Raw genomic sequence first — 13,016 nt, 5'->3', positions numbered from 1 at the left:
CCTCTGGGCAGGCTCAGGCTGTGCTCGCAGCATGTGCCCATGGCTCAAGGGATGCACCCCAGCCAGTGGCAGGGAGAAAGCATCTCATGTCCTGGGATGGGGGCTACAATGCCACCAAGGGGTTGCCCTTGATGCCCTCTTGGCAGCACAGAGGGAGGAGGTTTAGCCCTTACAGCATCCCTCAGGCTGCAGCAGTCAGGGCAGTGCCCTGGCACAGAGGTAACGGATCACGCCCAACACTGAGTTTGCTCAGAGAAGAGCCAAACACGACCCCACTGGAAACCACCACCTCATTTAATTCCCAAATCAGAAAAGCGGGGCCCAGCCCAGCTCAAGAATTACAGGGTTTTAGCACCAGAAAAGCCCACAAGCCATGTCACAGTTGCTGTTAGCCCACTAAGATCAACGGTGGCCAATCTGAGCAAGAAAATGGTGAATTTTTCTCCTTGAAGGCCCCTGCCAGTACCAGCGAGACACAGTGAGACAGGAGCTGACTCTGCCATCTCCAGGGGTTCAGCCAAGACAGGTCTGTGGGACCAGGACCTGCCTGCGGGTCACACCCTACCAGCTCCTGCGAGGCGGGAGCCGTTGCCCAGCCAGGACATCCCTGAGCTGCTCACTCTGGGGCTGAGCACCTCCATGGGGGCACTGGAGGGGTTTTCCCAACAGCTTTGGGGCCAGGCTGGCCGGCAGCGCTGCCCCATCCCACAAGCAGCAGGCTGCGTAGCAGCAACATGACCCCAAACCCACCAGCTCCTGGGGTACAAGACATCAGTGCCAGGCTCAGATCATGGAGACCCTGTTCTTGATGTAGACGTGGTACGGGTCGCTGCGCTTGTCCACTTTGCGGGAGCGGGTGTAGCCCAGGATGAGGCTCCCCACCGTGACAGCGAAGAGCGTCATGACGAAGAGGATGTACATGTAGGCGTTGTCATTACGGCTGGAGTGGCCCGGGGGGGCACTGGTGTTGCGTGCAGCAGCCGTGGTGGTGGCAGGACGGTCGGTGGGGCAGAAGATGCCCCCTTGCAGCGTCTGGTTCAAAGCATTAAGTACTGCCTGGAGGCTTTGGTACCAGGTCTCCAACCGGTTGTCTTCCTCCATGTCCTCAGGCTGTGGGGGAGGACAGGGAGGCTCAGCTGGGGCTGCCCCCATGGCAGCAGTGTCCCTGCCAGACCCAACAATGACCCCAAAATGGTCCCTGAAGCACCTCCTCTGCCACTCAGCAAGCATAGAAGCCCTTTGTATTTGCAACAGCTCCCTCCTCAAATTTCACTCCTGTAGACAGGATAAAGACCCTGGAACTTCAAGGCAGCTGCCTGTCCCCTCTCCTCCCGATGCCTGGGGCCAAAAGGGGACACACAGCTGTTCCAGGGGGCTGGGATGGTTGGGTTCAAAGCCTGCTTTACCCAGGGATGTGTGGGGAGGGCAGGCATTACCCCTGTCCTGCACACTAGCAGGGTGCGAAGCCAGCACATAGATGACCCGGGAGGGGAGGAGAGGCTGGGATATCCCACCCTACAAAACAGCTCTGGGATTCATCCTGCCGTGCATCAAGCCCACTGGTGTGAGCAAGTGGGAGCCCTGTTTTCTCCCCATTGGTCCTAGCCAGGTGGCACAGCTCCCCAAACACCCCTGTGGACCCATCCCAAGGGGACGCTGCCCTAAACCTCCCAGGGCATTTCCCTCCCCACGGGTCCCAGACCCCCTCTGACACCTCCTGGGACGTGGTGCCCTTCTGCCAGCCCACCCTGGACCCCATGTGTCTTCTGCACCCTCACAAACCCCCCTGCCTCACCGGGGCCTCTGAGCAGGTGTGTACAGAGAGGAACATCAGGACACGGGCACCCACATGCACCGTTCTCCAGGACACACTAGCCCCACAAACCACTGTCATCCCCTAGAGTATCCACCCCACGCCCCCCACTCCCGAGCATCCGCGCCTGCAGCTCTGCCCTACGCACAGACCCCCAGAAAGGGTCACCCAAAGCCAAGCTGCACCTCCCAGGAGGAAACCCCGGGAAGCAAGGAGGAAGAAGGGGCTGAGCAGCCACAAGCTCACGGGGACGGGCTCAGACCCGGCTGTCTTCCTGACTTAGAAGCAAGTTCGAAGCAGAAGGAGGCTGAATTTGAGAGATTAAGGATTCCGGACGAGACCTGGGTTTATCCCAGGAGGGGACCCACAGATGGGGTACAGCACGGGGAGACACCGTGATGGGGAGGATGCAGGGAAGGGGACGGGTGGTGGGGACAGCGGGGTGGGAAGGGGGGTGGCACTCACCCGAGGGTGCGGGGAAGGGGACAGCTGGTGGGGATAGAGGGGTGTGAAGGGGGGATCGCACTCACCCAAGGGTGTGGGGATGGGTGGTGGGGACAGCAGGGTGAGAAGGGGGGTGGCACTCACCCGAGGGTGCAGGGATGGGTGGTGGGGACAGCAGGGTGGGAAGGGGGATCGCACTCATCCGAGGGTGCAGGGATGGGGACAGCTGGTGGGGACAGAGGGGTGTGAAGGGGGGATCGCACTCACTCAAGGGTGCGGGGAAGGGGACAGCTGGTGGGGACAGCGGGTTGGGAAGGGGGATCGCACTCACCCAGGGTGGTTCCTGCGCTGCCGCCAGGCTGAGCCGGGACTGCAGCATCGCGGGGCGGCGGCGAGGGATGCGGGACGGGCTGGGAGTGCCGCGCAGCCTCCTCCCCTTCCCGGGGCAGAGCCACCCGCCAGAGCCACCCGCACCGGGACACCAGCTCGTCCCCAGCCCCAAGGGCCGTGTGCCAGAAGCCTGATGGGGCCGGGAGAGCCGGCCCCTGCCTTTCCCTCCCGGCACACGCTGCTGGCCACGCTTTCCTGTCCCTCCTCCGTCCCCGCTCGCCTCCTCCCCGGGACCCAACCCGGCCCCACCAATTGGGGTTCTCCCTCCCCATCGCCCACCCCCGGGACTTTTCCAGCCCCCTTGCTCCCAGCTGCATCCTTGCCCGCCCGCCGTGCTGCACACCAGCGGGGGAAGGTTCCCGGGAGCCCAGACTGGGCACTGCTGCTCCTGGAGAGTGACAACCATCCCGAACGGGTGGCAGGCAGCGCTGGGGAGCTCGTCTCAGGCTGGCTTCTTACTCCTTAAGAAACTGGTTGATTAAAATGAGTTTGTGTCTACTGATGGGTTTGTGTAGATGGGCACGGACACCCGTCCCACTGCAGCCCCAGGGTGGCTGCATCCCCTCCTCTGGGACAGCTGCTGAGAACCCCAGCAGCCGGGGCAGCCATTTCGGAAGAGCCAGCACCACCTGCACCAACCACGGCAGCAGCTCCTCCAGCACCACAGACCCACTTGGAGCAGGTCCCCACCGCCTGGCTGTGATGGCTCATCGCTTCAGTGTGTTCCCACAGGCTCTGGGACAGCTGTGCCTCCTGTGGTAGGCCAACCCCTTCCCCTCCTCCTCCTGCATTCCCATCACACTGGCATTGCTCCATTTATTCACCTTTTACAGCCTCTTATCAACATTTTTTCCACCTGTCTCAGCATCACGGCAAGGATCTTTCCCATGGGAGGATTTCTCCAGGGTCACGGTGAGAAAAAGGTCGTTATTCATAAGGTCTTGGGGTAAATAAATGAGCAAAGGATCAGCAGTCAAAGCTTCCAGGAACAATCTTTATAGAAAATCTGCCTCTTTTTACACAGTGGTGAGGAAGGACGATTAACCAACCAGTCCCTCTTCCTCTTGTCCAACGGGTGTAAGAGTGTTCACCCAGATTTTGGATGTTTTGACAGCGAGAGGTAGGAAATAAAAAAAAAACCAAAACACAACAGTGACTGTTTGGGCATTTCCTCAGCAAATGATGGGGGACATGGTACCCTTGGAGGTCTCAGCTGACGGATGGAGACCTTTGGGGCTGGAAAGAGCAGCCCCCACAGAGGATTCAATGTTTAAGCAACAGTCCAAAATTCTGTGCCACCATTCACACACTGTCTATAAGCAAAGGCATGAGAGTTCATCTCACAATAAAGCCTCATGTGGCTGTCACACCGTTGTTGGTCATGTCAAGTTTGCCAAAACACCTTGCTGATAGGTTGTGGCTCTCTAGTCCTCGGGGTCTTCCGAAAAGACCAAGGTGCATTGAAACACCTCCTGGAAGGAGTCGAGGAAGGGCTGGAGGACTTGATCAACGGTGACATGCTGCCCCAGCTCACGGCTCAGCGAGGTGACACCTTTTCCCTCCAGCCCACAAGGGACGATGTGGTCAAACCAGCTGAGGTCAGTGCAGCAGTTCAGCGCCAGGCCATGGGAGGTGATGTAGTGGCCACAGTGCACCCCTGTGGGAGCCAAAGCACCCAAGCGTCAGTGCCTGTTCCCAGGGACACCCCGGTGTCAGACTGCACTACTCAGGCCACTATAACCTGCCCACCCCTGGTATATCATGCTCCCCACTTCTGCCAGGGAAAACCCTTAACCTACAGACAGACTCCCCAGATTTGGGGCAGATGGGGTGCAGCTCCCTCCACTTAGCCCCGTGTCCCCCAGCACCTCCACCACTGGGGTTCCAGGTGGGCTCGGGCAGGGGCCTGCAGTGCAAATGGGGGTCTGGGCTGCAGGACGCGGCTGGGGGAGCAGGGCTCCAGGAAGAGCTGCAGGACACAGGACTGCAGTGCAGGGCCTGCCTGGCTTGAGGGGGGAACGGCACAGGGGGTAAGGACTGGGTCAGGGGAACAGGGCAAGGCTGGGGATCAGGCTGCAGGCACCCAGTACCGGGCGCAAGGCCCTGGCTGGGCTACAGGGGCCCAAACTCGTGCTGCCCCCCACCCTCAGTGCACACTCCCTTGTGCCTCCCCAACCAGTGCATGCCCCTCTGTCCATACTGTCCCCAGTGCACCCTTCTTCATGCTGTACCTGTCCCTGAGCACAGCCTCCCTGGTACACATCCCCTGTCCCCTCCCCTTGCATGCCCTCCCTGGTATGCACCCACCCAATGCACAATTGCCCTTCCAGTGCACATCTACTGCTGTGCATGCCCCAGTGCAAACCCCCAGTGCATGCTCTCCCCTCCAGTATGCATCCCCCAAGTGCACATATCCTCCTGGTGTCCCCCCCAGTGCATGCCTACACCAGTGCAAACCCCCCAGTGCACACAGCCTCGTGCATGCCTGCCCCAGTGCATGTGTTCCCCATGCACATCCAGCCCCGTGCACACTCCCCAATGCTCAAACATGCCAGTGCCCACACTCCCGGTGCATGTCTGCCCCCATGCATGTCCCCAGTACACACCCCCGGCCCGTGCATCCCACTGGAACACAGCTACCCCCATGCTCCCCTCTAAGCACCCCCCCATGTATATCTACCCCTGCGCACCTCCAACGCACTCCCCGTGCATATCTACCCCCGTGCATGCCACTGGTGCACAGCTGCCCCCGTGCAATCCCCCACTGAATCCCTCCAGTGCATGTCTACCCCCATGCACACCCCAATGCACCCTCCCCGTGCATGAGTGCCCCCCTGCACAGCCCCTGGACCATGACTACCCCCCTGCACACCCCCTGGTGCACAGCTGTCCCCATGCACACCCCAGTACACACACACCCTGGTGCATGCACGCCCCCATGTACACCCCTCAATGCCCACATCCCCACCATGTCACATACAAACACACTGGTGCCAGCCTGTCCCTGTGCCCCCCCTCAGAGCACACATACACATACACACACACACACACACACCCTCCCACGCCTCCGTACACTCCTCAATGCTCACACCCACCTGTGCCCTCCACAATGCACACACACCCACAGTGCACCCCTGCCCTCAGCCACCCTCATTCCTCCCCACCTCGCTAGCGCACACCCACCCCCATGCCCCCCTTCACACTCCCCAATGCACACAACCCCCAGCGCACAACCACCCTTGTGCCCCCCAATGCACAGAGACACCCCTGAGTGAACAGCTGCCCCTGTGCCACCCCATGCACACCCCCTAATGCACACGCATCCCCATGCCACCCCAATACACATACACACTCTCACATTCACACCTGCCCCCTCGCACACCCAGCACTCACAGTCCCCGTGTGCCCTCCCCAATGCACACTCTCACAATGCGGCCCCCCAATGCACACCCCCCCAATGCACATACACCCCTCAATGCACACACCTCCTTCAATGCATGCACACCCCTCAATGCATGCACACCATCAATGCATGCACACACCCCGGTGCACACACCCCCAATTTGCACAACCCTCAACGCACACCCTTCAATGAACACCCCTCAACGCACACCCTTCAATTCACATCCATCAATGAACACCCCTCAATTCACACCCTTCAATTCACACCCCTCAATGCACACGCCTCAACGCACACCCCTCAAGTCACACCCCTCAATGCACACCCCTCAAGGCACACCCCCCACGCACACCCAGCCCCAACGCACACCCCCCAATGCACCCCCCCCCGGTGCCCCCCGCGCTCACCGATGGCGCAGAGCTTGCTGTCGCCCACCCAGACGCCGGTGAGGGGCGGCGGCAGCGCGCGGGCGGCGGGCAGCCCGAGGCGGCGGCAGAGCCGCAGCACCAGCGCCTGCAGCGCCGCCACGTACCCGCGCAGCGGCAGGCGGCGCCGCCGCAGGTCGAGCACCGGGAAGGCGAGCAGCTGCCCGGGCCCGTGGAAGGTGATGTGGCCGCCGCGCCGCGCCGCCGCCAGCCCCGCGCCCCGCGCCCTCAGCGCCGCCGCCGCCGCCGCGCCCGGCGCGCCCCGCAGGCCCCACGCGAACACGGGCCCCGCCGGCTCGCTCAGCACCACGCTCTCCGCGCCGCCCCGCGCGCGCGCCACGCACCGCTCCTGCGCGCGCACCGCCGCCGCGTACGGGCACAGCCCCAGGCGCAGCGCGCGCACCGGCGGGGCCGCCATGGCGGGGGGCGGGGCGGCGGGGAGAGGGGGCGGGGAGGGGAGGGACAGAGGCGGTGACAGAGGGAGAGGGGAAGGGGGAGGGAGGCACGGACGGGGCAGAGGTGTAGAAATAGAGATACATACAGATAGGGAGAGAGAGACAGATAGAGACATACAGACAGACAGAGAGATAGAGACAGAGCTAGAGGTAGAGACGGAGAGACAGAGACAGATGTAGAGAGAGACAGCAACAGAGACATGGAGATAGAGATAGAGATAGAGATAGAGATAGAGATAGAGATAGAGATAGAGATAGAGATAGAGATAGAGATAGAGATAGAGATATATACAGGTACGGACAGAGACAGAGATATATAGACATTAAGGGGGAGGGAGAGGGAGAGGGAGGGAGAGACAGGTATAGAGATAGAGATCTGTGCAGATAGAGTATGTATATGAAGACAGAGATAGAGAGACATAGAGACAAAGACCTATAGAGAGAGAGATATAGGCAGAGATAGAGAAGTAGAGACAGAGATATATGCAGACAGACAGAGAGAGAATTAGAGGTAGAGATATACAGATAGAGAGAGACAGATATAGATATAGAGACCGAGATAAAGAGAGAGAGACATACAGAGAGAGACAGAGACATAGAGATAGAGACAGACGTAGAGACGGAGAAGTAGAGACAGAGACATAGAGACAGAGATATATACAGATAGAGAGAGAGCAACAGAAACAGAGATATATACAGATAGACAGAGAGAGAAAGAATTAGAGATAGAGATATAGAGAGACAGAGACAGAGACAGAGATATAGAGACATACAGAGAGAGACAGAGACATAGAGATAGAGACAGACAGAGACGGAGAAGTAGAGACAGACATGGAGACAGAGATATATACAGATAGAGAGAGACAGAGCAACAGAGACAGAGATATAGAGACAAATATATAGAGAGAGAGAGACAGAGAGAGAGGGAGATGAGAGATATATACAGATAGAGGCAGCGAGAGAGAATTAGAGATAGAGGTAGAGAGAGACACAGAGCATCAGAGATATAGAGAGACAGAGACATAGACATAGACATAGACATAGACATAGACATAGACATAGACATAGACATAGACATAGACATAGATAGAGAGGTAGAGGTAGAGGTAGAGAGGGGATAGAGATGGAAGATGGGATGGGGGACAGAGGTGCGGGTTCAGGTGATACTGAAAATGCTGGCTAATAAAACTCTCCAAGACTAGTTTTGGAGCAAGCATCCTTTATCAGGCCTGGGCAACAGGAGGGAGCAATCTCCCTCAGTCATGTGCAACCAGAAAAAAGCTGGATGCAGAATATATTTTCCATTTACATGCATGTATATAAATTTTCCCAGAAATCTTATATATATTCTGTTACTTTCCAAGGTCTAATTTTAATGTTATGATCAACTTCACAACAGTCAAAACTCCTGCTCATTTGGAGCTGGCTCCAGCTCTCTGCTTGACCTTAAGATAGGAAAGTAGCACAAACAGAGGTGATTGCAGAGGAAGAGACGTCTGTTCAGCACAGATCATACTTCACACAAGATGTTATCATCTTCAAAGAATGAACAATGTCTGGGAAAAACACTCTGAAAGAAAACATGCTATCAGAAGGACATTCTGTCTAACTTTCAAAAAACACAATTGTTTAGACAAAACTTAACTGTACTTTAGCTTAAATCAAATATTCCAAGTTTTGTAATAGTAACTACTTCTTACATCAAGGCGAGAGGGGATAGAGATGGAGGACAGGGGACGGGGGTGGGGGACAGGGATGGGAGATAGGGACGGAGGATAAGGGAGAGGGGACAGAGATGGAGGGCAGGGGACAGGCACAGATGATGGGGAGAGGGGACAGGCACAGGACATGGGGACAGGGTGATAAGGAACGGTGGTTGAGACTGGGGCATGGAGGACGGGACATGGCCCGAGACATGGAACAGGGAATGGAGTCTGCAGTGCAGGATAGAAGAAAAGGATGGGGATGGGGGATAGGATGCTGGGAATAGGGTTGGGGTTTTTTTTTGCCAGGGACAGGGTTAAAGATAGGAGCTGGGGCCTAAGGAGGGGGGATAAAGCATGAGGATGAGGTCAGGGGGCTGGAGGTGGCTGATAGGGCCTAGGGCTGCAGGAAGGGCACGGGGAGCAGAGACAGAGCCCCTGTTGCCATAGGGTGTGGGGCACAGCACACCGGGGGTGAGGGGAGAAAGGGAGAGGTCAGGGGACAACGCACCAGTGGCAAGTGGGGTATGGGCAGGGCACATGGATGGGGCAGCCTGGTGGGCTGGGCAATCACAGACCTACTCAAAATGGGGTAAAATTGGGATTCTGGGGTGACACCTCAAGGTCATGGACTGTAAATAAAGTTATTGTACTGCTAAAGCACTGATCTGCACAGTAATTACTCACCATGCGATAAAATGTTCTCACATTGATTTTTTATTACAAATGTAGAAAATACCGCAGTCTGGTCGGATCACTAATGAGTCAACCATTAAAACCCAAGCAAGCTGTTCCCAGACCAAGTTATCAACTGGACTAAGCGTGTGAAAGTGTGTTTTGATTTTATAGAGCAACCGTCTGTGTTGATAAACTCTTGTTTTTATCAAAAATACGCCTTGCTGGTAATCTGTCCTTGGCCACTGCAGGTAATTCAGCCGTCATCTGACATCAGTGTTCACTTCTGTGCGGGTATTTGCAAGGAAGGGAAGGCACTTCCCTTTGTTTACTCATTTTCTTGATGAAAATGAATGAGCGCTATAATGGCTGATAAAATAAATACAGCCTGGGGAAACAAAACAAGGGGGCAAAAACACCATAAACCCCACTGGGTCATTGTGTCAGCTTATATTTGAGCACACAGAGCAGCACCTGGCTTGATTTGGGTGGGATCATCACCTCAATCACCAGCTTCAGGATTGCTGCCTTTGTCAGGAGAGACTCATATTTTGCACCAACGTTGTGTGTGCATCGAGTTATTTCCTTTTTTTATGATTAAGCATCAACTTCTTGCCTGGAGATCAAAGCCAAATGCTCTTCCTTTTTGGCTTGCTGTGCCACTGCATGCGTAAGACAAGGAGAGTTTTGTGTAATAGATCTGGGTTCCTCGTAGATAAGATGACAGAGAAGAGCGTGGTTTCATTGCTGGGGTATTTACTGTCAGTATCCTGCTTTTGAAGCAAAGAGGAAATGTGTATGGACAGGAGTCACAGATGGCTCACATTTTATCCTATCAGGGTCTGAGTGGTTTTGAAGTGCTGGGGTTTTTTTCTTCATTATAGGGTAATTTGCTGTTCTGCCCTATCTTTCCTTCAGGTACCTCAAACCTTAACATAGCATCTTGAATTCTCACCAATTGCTTTGATTAAAGAGCTCATTTTTCCGGCACAAAAGCCTCCCATGGGGATCTTTAGAGCTAATGCAAGTCAGGGTTTAATAGCAGGAAGGGAAGGGGAGGACAAAGGTGGTGGCTGTGAAACAGGTGCCTGGCAAAAGGTATTGTTACAGTTCACAGAGAGCTACAGGCGGATGCGAAGGGCAACATCTTGGCTTCAGTTAAGTCCGGGACAGAATTCCTGTTGACTTTGGCAAGGCTGAGATGCCACAGGTTGGTGACAGAGCTGTCCCGGAATCACAGGCAGAGCCAGGAGCAGAGTGCCAAGTCTGGGCTTGCCCTTGCACCTCCAGGTACAGCAACAGCAACTTCCTTCCCATGTAGCCCCAAGGCTTTGAGCAAAACTCTTTTTTTTTAAGCAAATTTTACTCAAGGGCCACCCCAGAAGTGGGACCAACTCTGCCCTGTTTGTAGGTACTAATAACAAGGATTATTTGAAGCATAGAGGAGTTCAAAGCTCAGACTACAGCCCAGCCATGCTATGGGCTACACAAGTTCAGAAGATAAAACCTGTCCCAAAGGCATTGGTGCATCCCTGACTGTGGTTCTGGAACTGTCACTGCCTGCCTTCCCTCTCCCATAAGGCTGGAGGGAGGTCAGAGGCTACCTTCTCCATTGCCCTTGCCTGGTGGGATTTGATCCTGGCTGGCCATCCTCACTGACATCCACCTGGGTCTCTAAGATCTCCAGTGATGGGGAGGTCTCCCATCATGGTGCTGGGAAGCCTCAAGCTGTCGGCTTGCTTTTCCTTGATTCCCGTTACAGCAGTTGCATGCCTGCAGGTTCCTGTACAGTAACGTCTAAGGGTCAGCCAAGTTTCCTTTACAGGACACTAGCATCATACAATTCCTGCAAGAACCAGCCACTTGCATTTATTTGGAAGGACAAACATTTACACTAAATCTTATTCCATGTTAAATCTTTCCCTAAAAGTGCTGTGAGGGAATCACTCAGGCTGAGATCTCTAGTTCATTCAGGCAGGATCTCAGTGGACGTGACTTGTAGGCAGAACTACTCCTGCCTCCCATCTATTCATTGACTGAAAAAAAACCACGTCCTCTGAAGCTGTGACAAAGGAGAAAAAAACCAAGTAAACGCACATGTAAGGCTATGCTCTGGGCTGCATGCGCCATAGGGTTCATTAAGGAAGTAGTTAAGGAAGCTACGTGCTGTGCCTGCGGAGGTGGGTCAGAGCCAGTGTGAGTCTCTGTGTTGCTCGTGCTTCTCCCAGTGGTTGTCATCTTTTGACCCGTCTTGGAGTCAGCATGGCAGGCAGCTGTGCTCCTCCGAGCTTCCCACGCCACTAGAAGCTGGTGTTTCCACTCACAAAGCTTGGACGCATTGTTTGGCCTTCATTGAGCCGATGAAGATGCTCTCAACTCTAGTTTGCCCCCAGCTGCTGGCCAGTCACCCAGTCAGAGGTCACCTTCCCCTTTCACACTGAGTGTGGTAAAACACTGGCACAGTTTGCCCAGAGAGGTGGCAGATGCCCCATCCCTGGAAACATTTAAGACAGGGCTGTGTCTACCTGATCAAGTTGAAGATGTCCCTACTTATTGCAAGGGAGTTGAACTGGATAATATTTGGAGGTCCCTTCCAAGCCAAACCCTTTTGTGATTCTATGATTCGATGATGTGTCTCCAGAGCTGCAGTAGAGATGTGTAGAGATTAGAGCAAGGCTGGCTGCAAGGGACAACCGTCTTAGTGCCCTGAGGGTGTTTTACCTTCTAGTTGTGTGCTCTGAAAACACTACAAACTTCATCTGCCGTATTAAATAGCTTCTGTTTGGCTACCTGACCCAAGTGAATTTGGTACAAATCACACATAGAGCCAAGCCTCAAATTTTGCTAGATTTATAACTTTCCCATGCACTTTCACACGGCCTCTGACTCAAGAGGCAAGAGCAGAAGTTGCTCAGGTCAGTTGCTAGGTTGTTACATATCTCCAGCATCTGGGAGTCAAATCTGCTTGTCAGTGTGTCCTTTAGAAATGCAGCTCTTTTGAAGTACCCTTGTTTTGTTGACTCTCTGCTTTTCATACCTTGGGAGAGCTGAAGCTTAAATTTCAGAGTTAACACAACAGCGGAAGAAAAATGTAGAGCTAGTGTGTATCGATAAATCTCAAAATGTTTTACCATGGAGACCGGAATCCATTTTACCAGTGGGAAAACAGGCAGAGAGATATCATAATGCAGTCCTGGTGGTGCCGCAACTCAGGACCAGGAGGAGAACCCGGTCCCGAACCAAGTGCCTGCAGCTCTGTGACCACTGCAGATTCTGTGCCAGACTACACCACTCCAGCATTCACAGTTCAGGCAGGAACCGATGCAGGCAGGGACTGATGTGGACAGAGGATCAATAAAATTAGCAGAGACCGGGCAGGAATTAATGTTATGAAAACAGAAGTGCGTGCTAATGGCTAACCTAGCAAGGCTTGGTGCTACAATCCTGGTAAGCAAAGTTCTTCACATCCCAGTCCCAGCTATTTCATTTTTATCTCTACTGAACATGTATTTCGAGGTGCCTTCGATTTGATGCTGTTCTCTTTGTGCCTTATGCAAAGAAATTTGAAAAAGTGACAGTGGGGCTGTAAAAATTGCCACTCCTTCTGTCTTCCCTTTCTGCTGCCAAAACCCTGCCTGTTCAGAATGTTTTCCTGGGATTAATCCCCCAAGAGAAGTTATTTCTGCTTTGAAGCAGTTGCCTTTTTCAAAA

General features: G+C 54.6%; 2 protein-coding genes across 2 annotated transcripts; both read right to left on the bottom strand.

Annotated features, from left to right (window-relative positions):
- Positions 1–276: 276 nt before the first annotated feature.
- On the bottom strand, positions 277–2,797 carry KCNE3 (potassium voltage-gated channel subfamily E regulatory subunit 3). Its single transcript, XM_069883380.1, has 2 exons — positions 2,589–2,797; positions 277–1,110 (listed from the first exon to the last, which is right to left on the bottom strand). The coding sequence occupies exons 1-2, from the start codon at positions 2,634–2,636 to the stop codon at positions 784–786; spliced, it is 375 nt and encodes a 124-aa protein (XP_069739481.1). The 5' UTR covers positions 2,637–2,797; the 3' UTR covers positions 277–783.
- An 823-nt stretch (positions 2,798–3,620) lies between these two features.
- LIPT2 (lipoyl(octanoyl) transferase 2) lies at positions 3,621–6,890 on the bottom strand. The gene is made up of 2 exons (XM_069850029.1): positions 6,455–6,890; positions 3,621–4,304 (listed from the first exon to the last, which is right to left on the bottom strand). Exons 1-2 carry the CDS (start codon positions 6,888–6,890, stop codon positions 4,072–4,074), a joined length of 669 nt encoding a protein of 222 aa, XP_069706130.1. The 3' UTR covers positions 3,621–4,071.
- Positions 6,891–13,016: the final 6,126 nt, after the last annotated feature.

The sequence above is a fragment of the Phaenicophaeus curvirostris genome, chromosome 1 (genome assembly GCF_032191515.1).
Source record: "Phaenicophaeus curvirostris isolate KB17595 chromosome 1, BPBGC_Pcur_1.0, whole genome shotgun sequence".
In the NCBI taxonomy this organism is placed as follows: domain Eukaryota; kingdom Metazoa; phylum Chordata; class Aves; order Cuculiformes; family Cuculidae; genus Phaenicophaeus; species Phaenicophaeus curvirostris.
Note: the sequence above shows the minus strand (reverse complement) of the source record. Positions and strands in the feature narration are given on the sequence as shown.